At 39.0% G+C, this 12,876-nt stretch overlaps 1 protein-coding gene across 4 annotated transcripts in view; it reads left to right on the top strand.

Annotated features, from left to right (window-relative positions):
- myo5aa (myosin VAa) overlaps positions 1-12,876 on the top strand; it is an 80,672-nt gene that overhangs the window by 38,962 nt on the left and 28,834 nt on the right. For all 4 annotated transcript variants that reach the window (XM_079621651.1, XM_079621649.1, XM_079621648.1 and 1 more), the window contains exons 8-14: positions 1,528-1,635; positions 2,264-2,370; positions 3,306-3,571; positions 3,666-3,747; positions 3,854-3,994; positions 4,667-4,792; positions 9,988-10,071. In XM_079621651.1, the coding sequence (XP_079477777.1) occupies positions 1,528-1,635; positions 2,264-2,370; positions 3,306-3,571; positions 3,666-3,747; positions 3,854-3,994; positions 4,667-4,792; positions 9,988-10,071 (914 nt within the window). The remainder of the gene's footprint in view (positions 1-1,527; positions 1,636-2,263; positions 2,371-3,305; positions 3,572-3,665; positions 3,748-3,853; positions 3,995-4,666; positions 4,793-9,987; positions 10,072-12,876) is intronic.

Below are 12,876 nucleotides of genomic sequence, written 5' to 3'. Positions count from 1 at the left end.
CACACACACACACACACACACACACACACACACACACACACACACACACAGCCGCATATGAATACTGGAGCTACTGTAGTTTGGTTCCACACACACCTCTCCCTATCATCTCTATTTGCTTCACCCACTTGCTCTGAAACACACACACACACAGACACACACACACACACTGCTGGCTCTGTGCTCTGTCTCCTGCTGTTTGCCTACTCAGCTGACTTCCTGCTCAGCTGACGCCCCGTTAATGTGAGAGTTTGTGTGTGCGTGAATCTCTCAATAAGGTCTCTGTTGCCAAGCAACAGTGTATCGTTCGTTAAATCTATGAAGAAGGTCTTGTATTTTAGGGTCTGTGTCTGTGAATAAGAAAATCGTTTTTATTAATGCAAATCTGTGTAGTACTAAAGTTTCTATTTATTAATGGTTGGGGAGTTTCCTGGACAATTAAGGCTTGTTTGATGAGCATAGTGTGTCCGAATAAATGTTTGATTTTTAACTAAATACATTTTAGTTTACTGTAATGTTAAACATTGTCAAATGAACCAGCCAGTCAGTAACTACACTGATTTAACTCTCTTAATTTAGTTCTGTCAGGGCCACTATCATCAAAGATGATTGACAAGTAGGATATCATTTGGATTGGCTGTATGGTTCTGCTCTGGGCAAGAACTCCCTGCCCATCCATGCAGCCTAGCATGTGTATGCAGTATTGCAGATATCATTAATATTCAATAATTTAATGTACAGCAATTCAAGAAAAAAAAAGTCTGATTCGTAGAGGAATATCAGAAGGCCAAGTCCTGACTGGATGAGAGGTGGAGCTGGGGATGGAGGGGGTAATTAGCTCCCGCGCAACGCAATAAAGCTGCTGATAACACTGAATGGACCTTTTATACAGGGATGCTGTGATAGGCGTCATATTCCTATGGGTAGACGTGGATCAGCTGATACGAGCTTGACTGACGTGACCGGCCAGAACTAACGCTACGCTTGATCAATCTTTTTTAAAACATAATGCGTTTGTAAGTTATGATTTTGATTTACTAAAATTAACCAACTCATTTGGGAATCATACTAGGTTAGAACCCAGCAAACTGATCAAACATAGTTTCACTCGCACTGACCTCTTCTTCAGGTTAAATTGGAATGTCCAGTTCATTTTGGTTAATCAGTACGTTCAGATGGTACATTTCAAATAACCGTCAAATTAGAAAATCGATTCAGTCATTCATTTGAGCCCCTGCACAGAAATCACTTTACCGTACATATGTTTGAGCCAAATAAGTTTGATAAATGCTGCAGTCTGTCTCTTTATTTGAACTCTATTATCTCCTTCATTTGAACATATCTAACATAAGAAATGATTGGTTCATAAGATTGATTATTTTACATCAACATTTGGGTTTGATGATAACCCAGCCTTGGGGTAGATCCTTCAGAAAGTCTGCTGCTGCTTTTTTTTTTTAGGTGGTACAATCATTTTTTATTAGAGTGGTATAATAAAAGTTTGTGCATGCGTTTCTTTCTCCACAGGGAAGGCTGATAATTTCCACTACACCAAACAGGGCAGGAACCCAGTGATAGATGGAATAGATGATGCCAAGGAGATGTCGACCACACGGCACGCCTTCACACTGCTAGGTCAGACTGAAAGCTCAATCATTTCTCATGTTGTTGAGATGTGATAGAGGAAGTAAATCGCAGATTATGAGTGAGTGAGTGATTGAGTGAATGAATGAGGCTTTTATATAGAGCTTTACTATGTACTACTGTACACCAAATTAGTTATACTGTCATTATTTTTATTATGATCTGCATGTACTCAGATATTTGAGCCAATGGATTTTGATTGTGATGGGTTTTGATTTGAACCCAGCCACTATGCATACTATAATAATATACCACTTGACTATCATGACTCAGAATCTTTAAAAACTAGGTGCACGCCACTGATAGCGGACTGGGGAGTCCCAGAATGCATTGTGGTGCAAGCTCTGAGAAACGTGGGTTGTAAACAAGTATGTTTTTCATTCAGTGTCAGAAGTATCAATAAAATTGTTCTTTTTTAAATTGACTAGCCAATTATTTTGTTGTATTGGCTTAGCAACATTAACTCCAAGCACTGTTGGATTCAATCGAGACATGAAATGAAGGCAGTTCAAGTAGGTTTCAGAGCTATACAGTTTGTAACTAGCTTATTAGACTGATTGATTTTGTGCTGATTTTTTTTATGTTTTCCTATTGTTCATTTGTTGATGTCTCTCTTCAGGTGTAAATGAGTCCTATCAGATCGGCTTGTTTCGGATTCTAGCTTCGATTTTGCACCTGGGGAACGTGGAAGTGAAGGATAGAGACTCGGACAGCAGTATCATTCCAGTGAGTTTCATGTTGACTTTTAAGTGGCATTTTGGACCAATGTGATTTCACTGTGGGCAGGACTATCTATGTATGGCAAAAATAGAGACCAAATAGAGCTTTACAGGAAATCATGCTGTTAATGTTTATAAGATCTTAACATCTTCATGCATTATAGTCCCATTTAGCATATTAGAGCTGGAAGATAATATAGTTACATTTTGCGTCAAAATTAAACAAAGTCAGGCAGTTAAAATTTTATATATATATAGTATACTTTATATCCTTTTATATGTCAGTGTATGCATGTATGTATATATAATATATATATACATATATATACAATGTGTGTGTGTGTATATATATATATATATATATATATATATATAGCTACTGTATATGTATACTGTAGAGCTGTGCGATAATAAAGTTTACGTTTTTGCCACAATATCAAAGAGATATGGTTAAATGATTGAATCTATTTAAGATTTTACAATTTATTGCATTTTTACACATACAGGGTCATTTTTAACCAAATACCCCAGAGTTCTTACTGTACTAATTTTGGTCCCACTTTATATAATGCGTCTTTAATCATCTGATGCAATGCACGTATTGTGTAAAACATTCTCAAACATGAATATATATTTATAAAATGTAATTACAGCTGTAATTAATTTCTGTGAATGCATCTATAATTACACTGTTGATCCTTTCCTTAGTCCTTAAACCACTTTTAAACCCAACCATACCACCAAACCTGTCCCTAACCTAACCCGTATCCCACCTCAATAGCAGCAAATGTGTTTTGCAATACAATACGAACATAAGTACATTGTACTTGCATAATTATTTTTTTTAAAGGTACATAGTGGTTAAAGACACGTCATATAAAGTGTGACCTAAATTTGTTTCATTGTGAATTAATGATGTAATTTTCTCTCTTTTCCGTCCAGCCGAATAATGGTCACCTGAGTGTGTTTTGTGAATTGATGGGTGTGACGTATCAAGACATGTCTCATTGGCTGTGTCATAAGAAGCTGAAGACGGCAACTGAGACGTACATTAAGCCCGTCCCCAAACTACAGGCCATAAATGCCCGCGATGCCCTCGCTAAACATATCTACGCCAAACTCTTCAACTGGATCGTGCACCATGTGAACAAATCGCTACATTCATCGGTCAAGCAGCACTCGTTCATCGGAGTCCTGGACATTTACGGGTGTGTGTTCATACAGCCACACACACGTTTGAGAACCGACCACACTGGTTCAGTTTAGAGAAGTCAATTGTGATGTTTTGTTTTATTCTTCCAGGTTTGAGACTTTTGAAATCAACAGTTTTGAACAGTTCTGTATCAATTATGCCAATGAGAAACTACAGCAACAGTTCAACATGGTGAGACCTCTGACACCGTATCTCATCAGTTCATGTTTGATCGGTGATTATTGTGTTCATTTATTGTGATGTATCTCCTGTCGTCCTCCTGTCTTCTCGTGTGCAGCATGTGTTTAAGTTGGAGCAGGAGGAGTACATGAGAGAGCAGATCCCCTGGACTCTCATTGATTTCTATGATAATCAGCCGTGTATCAACCTCATTGAGGCCAAGATGGGCGTCCTGGACCTGCTGGACGAAGAGTGCAAGGTACAGTTTCACATGCTTATTGTAAATTAAGATATTGATGTACTTCATCTTTTACTGTGATTGGCTGTATTAAAAAAAACGTTTGGCTTTGTGAATTAAAATGCCAGAAAAAAGTTTCAAAATATCCATACGCAATCCAAGGTGATAAATGTGACAGTTTGCGAAACAAATATTTTCAAATTCAACAATTAATAATTCAATTGAACAAAATTGTTGTTTAACTAGATGTTTTTAATGTTATACGATTTTAATAGATACGTATTTGTGACACGTTTATGATTTTTTGGGATTCAATACAAATTAAGCTTCATCAACAGCATCTGTCGACCACAGAAAACATTTTTGACTTGAAGAGAGCAAATATAGCAACCATTATATTCAGCAACCATCACTCCAGTCTTCAGTGTCACAGAAATCTGCTGATTTGGTGCTCAAGAAACATTTCTTATTATTATCAATATTCAAAACAGTGCTGTTTAATGGTTTTTGTGCAAACCAGATTGCCTTTATTGTCTTCTTTTTTTTAAATACTAACCCTAAACTTTTAAATGGTAGTGTACATCACTGTAAAAACAAAAACAAAAACTGTGGTGTGTGATTGGAATCCTGTTTGAGACTACAGTTCTTACTCCATATACTGCACAGCCTCTTTTCTCTCTCTCTTTCTCTTAGATGCCGAAGGGTTCAGATGACTCCTGGGCTCAGAAACTGTATAACACTCATTTGAAGACGTGTGCACTTTTTGAAAAGCCACGGATGTCCAATAAAGCTTTCATTATTCAGCACTTTGCAGATAAGGTGCGCACGCACACACACACACACACGCACACTTCACACTCAGGCTGGTTCAGCATTTCTGATAAACTGTTTCAGTTTCTATATAAATATCTGACCACAGAATGAATCCAGGTGATTTAGTTAATAATAACCATTAGGATGTGCACACAATTCACCTCAAATAAAATAGATTTCACGTTTAAAGTCAACATGAAACAGACGTTTCGATAGTCTTTTCCCTTTTGTGATGTATGTCAGAGTGAAACGGCTTCTCGAACAAGAAAAAATAAGGGCGGGACTTGATTTTGTCCATTGGGAATTGATTGGATCATTGGCTTCCATTGGCTGTCATGTGAGTGACAGGTTGTCCCGCCCTCGTCCCGGTAAACGCCTCATCAGAGAAGAGATGATGCTGCAATAGTGAAGTTATTTTGATAATAAATTACGAGGGGACATAAAAAATTATGATGTGCACGGATAAACCATTTATAATAATGCAATATTTGCATAATGCAATTCAATATTCCATAAAAAAATAAGAATTTTGATTTCATGATGACTTTGTTTGTAATAACTCTGTAGAAACTCTTGTCAAAACAGGCCACAGATGAATTGCATGTGAAACAGGTCTAGCATTTGAATACATTGTAAGTACACTTCTGATATAAAGGATGGGTAACACCTTATTTTACAGTGTCCTTGTTACATATGTTACATGTACTTACCATAGTAATAACAGTAAATTATGCATAATTACATGCAACTAACCCTCAACCAAATCCTAATCCTACCCTAACCTTATAGTAAGTGCACATGTAGTTCATTAATATCACTCAGTACTTAAAAATATAATTACACTGTAACAATGACACCTTAAAATAAAGTTTAACCAAAGGATGTTGTAAACAATAGACACTAATACATATGAATAGATAGTTCTAAATAAATCCTAATTAAGTATCATTCTGTTAGCTTGGAAACATGCTAATGCCAAAACAACTGAGTCAAGTGTCCTGTGTGCGTACGGGTGCTCATACGTCTTCACGTGAGCTTATGACACCGTGGATCTGTTTTTAGAAACGGTGTGTATGATATCTGTGAGGAAACACTCATGGAGAAGGAGGGTGGATATCATAAGCCACATTTAGAGTGTGTGATAGACATCCAATACACACACACAGTCAAATTAAGGTTTGAGCATTAGCTTTCTCAAACATCCTCAAGGTTAAATCGGGCTCCACTTAAATCTCTAATTAGCATTACTAATATACATTTTGGCCACGATTTATCCGTCTGAGACCAATTTTGTGAATCCTAAAAGATTCCTCAGATCCTAGGCCAAAATCTGAAGTGTACTACCATCAAGACATTGATTATTGTTTTTGATTATTGATTATTGATCATTAGTTTGACATGTTCACCGACTGCAGATTAATGACTGTTGCGATCACATTTTACCTCTGGCAGTGTCAGAAGATTTGACACACAGTCCTGTAGTGTGACGACTCGACTACTTCTTCCACACACATCATATTTTTTGTCTTTTTTTTTAAAGAAGCCATGATCAAAATTAATGCTAGAGATTGTCTTTGTTTGCTATCCACCATTTATATCCCTCATGTAAATGCAGCTCACGTCACGTAACGTGTCACGGATTGTTGATGTACAACTCCGGACGAGTCTTCTTGCATGCGTCCATTTTTAAAGCGTCTTGACTGCCGTACAGTCTGACATTAATGACAACATACAGTGTGACACGGCTTACAGCGAGGTGGATGTTCGTACCGTCTGACAAGCAACAGTCGTAAAGTACTATTATAGATTGCTTATATATTGTAGTCCATTACTGAATACAAATTACATAATGAAAACTGTAGTTAGTAGCGTAATCTAATACATAACACATTTTAGGAAATGTAATCTGACTACTTTTTGATTACTTTTAAATTACTTTTGAAAGTGGGGGTTGTGAAGGAACTGCAGGAGGGTTGTACGTTTATGAAAAAGTCATAATTAACTAAAGCACAAAAATGTGAAATTTTTAAATAAAAACAATCAAAATATTTTCAATATTTTATTTGGTATGCTGTGTAGCTTCTGTCTTGTGGAATTACACAAAACAATTTAAAAGATAAAAAAGAATTACGGTAGTGAGAATAATTTTTTTTTTGAAATATTTACTGCCATTTTGTGAATATTACGTAATCATGTAATCAATAGTAACGTAACTGTAGTCCGATTATGAGTATTTTAAGTAAATACTTGATCTCAGATATTTCTTCTAAAATAAAAATAGGCCAAAATGAGAGTTTACAAAAGTGAAAAAAATCAATTGGTTAAGATTGTTTAATCAGGTAGCATGAAGTTATTTATTTATAGTATTTATTACAGTTGGCATGAAATAGAAGTCGATATGGTCTTTTCTTCCATATTGTGACATATAACTAAGTGAAATGGCTTCACGAATGAGAAAAAATGTAGAGCGGGACATGATGTTGTCTATTAGGAATTGACCCTTTTCACATTTCCGGGTTTCTCAGAAACGGAAGTCATCATGGTTGAGTAAACTTCTATAGTGGTGAATGAGAAACTATCCATCCATCCATCTTCTTCCGCTTATCCGGGGCCGGGTCGCGGGGGCAGCAGTCTAAGCAGAGATGCCCAGACTTCCCTCTCCCTAGCCACTTCCTCTAGCTCTTCCGTGGGGACTCCGAGGCGTTCCCAGGCCAGCCGGGAGACATAGTCTCTCCAGCATGTCCTAGGTCTTCCCCGGGGTCTCCTCCCGGTGGGACGCGCCCGGAACACCTTCCTGGGAAGGCGTCCAGGAGGCATCCGGAACAGATGCCCGAGCCACCTCAGCTGACCCCTCTCGATGTGGAGGAGCAGCGGCTCTACTCTGAGCTCCTCCCGAGTGACCGAGCTCCTCACCCTATCTCTAAGGGATCGCCCAGCCACCCTGCAGAGAAAGCTCATTTCGGCCGCCTGTATCCGGGATCTTGTTCTTTCGGTCATGACCCAAAGCTCATGACCATAGGTGAGAGTAGGAACGTAGATTGACCGGTAAATCGAGAGCTTCGCCTTGCGGCTCAGCTCTTTCTTCACCACGACAGACCGGTACATCGACCGCATTACTGCAGAAGCTGCACCGATCCGTCTGTCAATCTCCCGTTCCATCCTTCCCTCACTCGTGAACAAAACCCCAAGATACTTAAACTCCTCCACTTGAGGCAGGAACTCTCCACCAACCTGAAGTAGGCAAGATACCTTTTTCCGACTGAGGACCATGGCCTCGGATTTGGAGGTGCTGATTCTCATCCTAGCCGCTTCACACTCGGCTGCAAACCGTCCTAGTGCATGCTGAAGGTCCTGGTCTGAAGGGGCCAACACGACAACATCATCTGCAAAGAGCAGAGATGAAATCGTGTTGTTCCCAAACCGGACACCCTCCGGCCCCTGGTTGCGCCTAGAAATTCTGTCCATAAAAATTATGAACAGAACCGGCGACAAAGGGCAGCCCTGCCGAAGTCCAACATGCACCGGGAAGAAGTCTGACTTACTGCCGGCAATGCGAACCAAGCTCCTGCTTCGGTCGTACAGGGACTGGACAGCCCTTAGCAAAGGACCCCGGACCCCATACTCCCGGAGCACCCTTCACAGGCCGCCACGAGGGACACAGTCGAATGCCTTCTCCAAATCCACAAAGCACATGTGGATTGGTTGGGCAAACTCCCATGAACCCTCCAGCACCCTGTAGAGGGTATAGAGCTGGTCCAGTGTTCCACGGCCTGGACGAAAACCGCATTGTTCCTCCTGAATCCGAGGTTCTACTATCGGCCGTATTCTCCTCTCCAGTACCCTGGCATAGACTTTCCCAGGGAGGCTGAGAAGTGTGATCCCCCTGTAGTTGGAACACACCCTCCGGTCCTCCTTCTTAAAAAGAGGGACCACCACCCCGGTCTGCCATCCCAGAGGCACTGTCCCCGACTGCCATGCGATGCTGCAGAGGCATGTCAACCAAGACAGCCCCACAACATCCAGAGACTTGAGGTACTCGGGGCGGATCTCATCCACCCCCGGTGCCTTGCCACCGAGGAGTTTCTTGACTACCCCGGTGACTTCAGCTTGGGAGATGGACGAGTCCAACCCCGAGCCCTCAGCCTCTGCTTCCTCAATGGAAGACGTGACGGCGGGATTGAGGAGATCCTCAAAGTATTCCTTCCACCGTCCGACGACATCCCCAGTTGAGATCAACAGCTGCCCACCTCCACTGTAAACAGCGTTGGTGGAGCACTGCTTCCCTCTCCTGAGGCGCCGGACGGTTTGCCAGAATCTCTTCGAGGCCAGCCGATAGTCCTTTTCCATGGCCTCACCGAACTCCTCCCAGGCCCGAGTTTTTGCCTCCACAACCACCCGGGCTGCAGTTCGCTTGGCCTGCCGGTACCTGTCAGCTGCCTCAGGAGTCCCACAAGCCAACCAGGCCTGATAGGACTCCTTCTTCAGCTTGACGGCATCCCTTACTTCCGGTGTCCACCACCGGGTTCGGGGATTGCCGCCTCGACAGGCACCGGAGACCTTACGGCCACAGCTCCGGGCGGCCGCTTCGACAATGGAGGTGGAGAACATGGTCCACTCGGACTCAATATCTCCAACCTCCCTCAGGATCCGGTCGAAGCTCCGCCGGAAACTACATTAAATATATATTTTTATGTTCCCATTTGCTCAAATAGCAAAAGAAAAACGCTACAACAGTGTTTGCACAACTTTCAAAAAGAGGAATAAAAATATAGAGAGAGTGATAACGGCAGTCAATTTGACCGTCACTCCCACAGACCCTCACAGCAGCGTTAACTTGTTTTTTTTTTCTAATTGGATGCAAAGGTAATATAATACAAATGACATATATATATAAAAAAACTGAAACAAAAAACTGACCATTAATCATCACAGTCTGTGAAAAGGGTCCATTAATTAAAATAAATAAAACTAAAACTGAAATAAAAATTTATAAAAAAATACAAAAAATTATCATATATAATCACATCACAGTTATAATACAGTAACGCTATGAAACCTTATTATACAACATTGCAAAAATCATTCAATCTAAAGACATCAAAAAGTTGAACATTTTAAATTACATACATAAGAAACTATTCAGAGACTCATACATGGATTTTCTTTCCTATGATAACCTCTACTGTCTCTGTGTCTGTCAGGTGGAGTATCAGTGTGATGGTTTTCTGGAGAAGAATAAAGATACAGTAAATGAGGAGCAGATACATGTTCTGAAGGGCAGTAAGGTGAGTGAAAACCTGGAAAGAGTGCTTTTTAAATGACTACATCAGAAGGCCTTCTATTTGCTTATGAATAAGGGCTGTAATGTGAAAATGGCCACTGTCCCTGTAATGTACCCGGTCATTAACCTGAAACTGTGAGGTTTTAGTTAAGTTAATACCTGTATAGTGAGACAAAACCAGCCTTAAAGCCAGTGTTAGCTGTTGCCAGGCTATTTTCATCCAAGATTTTTGACCTTAAATGAAGCTTAAAGTGTGAGAAGGTCAATGGCACGGTGCCATCTGCTGGTAAAGGAGCATTAGTGCAGTCCGTTGGCACAGTTCCAGCATGTACACAGCTGAGGGAGTATATGTTCATATTTCTAGCACTTTGGATCCTTACATATCCTTGTTCCGTCTTACAGTATTTCACCATGTTACAGTATCTTGAGTCACGGTATCTAAAGAACAGAGCGGTTTCTAAGCTCTGAAAGAGCCTTTGCATGACTCAGCAGCTCTGACTGACACCGGTTCAGACTGAACGCTACTGCATACCTGCTCGTGTTGTGAAGTCAATCCTCACCCGTCAGTTGTGCCTTCATGGCCTGAGGTGTGTTCTGTGGAATTTTCAGGAAGGTATTCCAACGAGACACAGGCATGCTGAATGAAAAGCTCCATAGATCAGAGTTTCCCAAACTAATGGCTCAAATGATCAGATTGTAATACCATAGCGCTTTGATATAAACCATGGTACTGAATTATTTCAGTATTTATTTACCATCTCAGCTTACAAAAACATGTTCAACATTTGGCTAAGGTTCCCAATATGTTAAGAAAACGTTATTTCTGAATGTTCTCTGAACGTTCGAAACGTCCAGATTTTTTAATGTTTTAAAAATGTTTTTTTTCTCTTGGTAATATGAACAATTCGGGAATGTTCCATTTTATCATTCTGAAAACATTAAGAAAATGTTACTTTTGAATGTTCTCTGAACGTTCAGAAACAAGAAGTCACATTAAAAAAAAAGTGTTTTAACTAAAACGTTTGTACGATATATATATAACGTTTTTGTACTAATGTTTTGAGAAGAGTTTTGTATTAATAGATGTTTTCAGATATGTTATCTCTGATTCTTTTTTTACGTGGATCACGAAAGGAGACATTTAGAATGATATTTCGTTGTCAAGCGAACTTTATTAAAGACCAGATAACTTTGAACAAACATTTTATTAACGTTACTGGAAGAACGTTGGTTCATTCATTTTTATAAAGAGGATTGCCAGAACGTTAGCCAAAGTTTTGAGAACGTTCCCTGTTAGCTGGGATGGCATTTACTTCGTACTCCTTAAATCAAAGAATACCATGGTATTCTTATTGTGCAATGTTTTTTAGTGAACTAGCCACAAAAGCTTCTTTGCTTTTATCGACCGGACCTACCTGCTAAAATATTGTAGAGCTTCCCACAGCCAGAGAAATAAGGAATTATGTTTTCAGGCTTAGAAAAGTCATGGAAATGTATAAAAGTTTTGGTAGTTTTTATACTGACTAAGTGAACTTTTAAGTGCCCTTTTGATTCTGTAAAATCATATCATTTTCATCTGTATGGGGGTTTCTGAATGCTCTTTAACGCTTTTTCTCCTCAGCGTGAGGCAGTAAATGTGTGCGGTAAGAGCAAACACATGCCGTACTAATCCAAACTGCCTGGGAAAAATATGAATGCCTCAAACTGAATTTGATTGACAGAATTATTCTTTAAGTCAAGTATTATTTCAATTTAACAATTCATATCAGTAATAGGCTCGGGCTCTCTGGTGCTTTTCCAGATCAGTCTGTTAGCGGATAATCCAAATCCTTCACTTCACATGTTACACGGGTCATCTGTTTTTACCATATTTATTTTGCTTCACATTCATGTCATTGATCATCTGTTCATAATATCATGTGTGTGTGTGTGTTTGCTTACTTCATCTAGGTACATTTATATTTTCTTATAAATTAGAAATAAAGCCAGACATCAGCTAAAAGTCCTAAAAACTTCTGAATATATATTTTTTAATCATTCTCCATTGTGCCATTAATCATTTGAATGAGTTTGTTTGTCAAGACGAAATTTGATATTAGTTCTAAGGCTTGATGCTTATTTTTCCCCCCAAAGAGATATTAGGGCTGTCAATAATAGTTTCAGTGATTAAAGTACACAATTGTTCTTACTTATTGTGAAAATTAATGCACAAAATAAACTTATTGTGGGAAAATGAACAACATAGAGAGCTGATATTGACAGAGACCAAATCATCACTATGTATTATCACTCTATATACAACACACTATATTTAATGCACAGCTAATTGAATTTATGTGAAGATTGTTTTAAGTTCACTTAAAAGTTGTTATTGTTTAAGCCTATTAAATGTTTACAATTATGGCTTTTAATAATGCTGCAATGTGAATATAATTACTCATTTAATCCCTATAGAAACTGAGAAAAAATATATATATTTACAGTAATAGAGACATCACTTGCAGTATTTCATATAAAGATGCCATTAAACAAATGTTTAAAATAAACCGTCTTTACGTTGTTTCTACAATAATTTGGATTATTCAATGTGAAAATCTGTATTACAATATAAACATATAACAGATTTTAATGATAGGTGTGATTAATCGCGATTACAGATTTTTTAAAATTAATTATAGATTTGACAATTGACAGCACTAATACAGTAGATATAAATTATCTGAATTGAGTCCAAACCATCTTTGTACGCGGATCACGAAAGGAGAAATTTAGAATGATATTTGATATTTCGTTGTCAAGCCAACATAAT

This window comes from Phoxinus phoxinus (assembly GCF_949152265.1).
Source record: "Phoxinus phoxinus genome assembly, chromosome: 8".
Lineage (NCBI taxonomy): Eukaryota > Metazoa > Chordata > Actinopteri > Cypriniformes > Leuciscidae > Phoxinus > Phoxinus phoxinus.
Note: the sequence above shows the minus strand (reverse complement) of the source record. Positions and strands in the feature narration are given on the sequence as shown.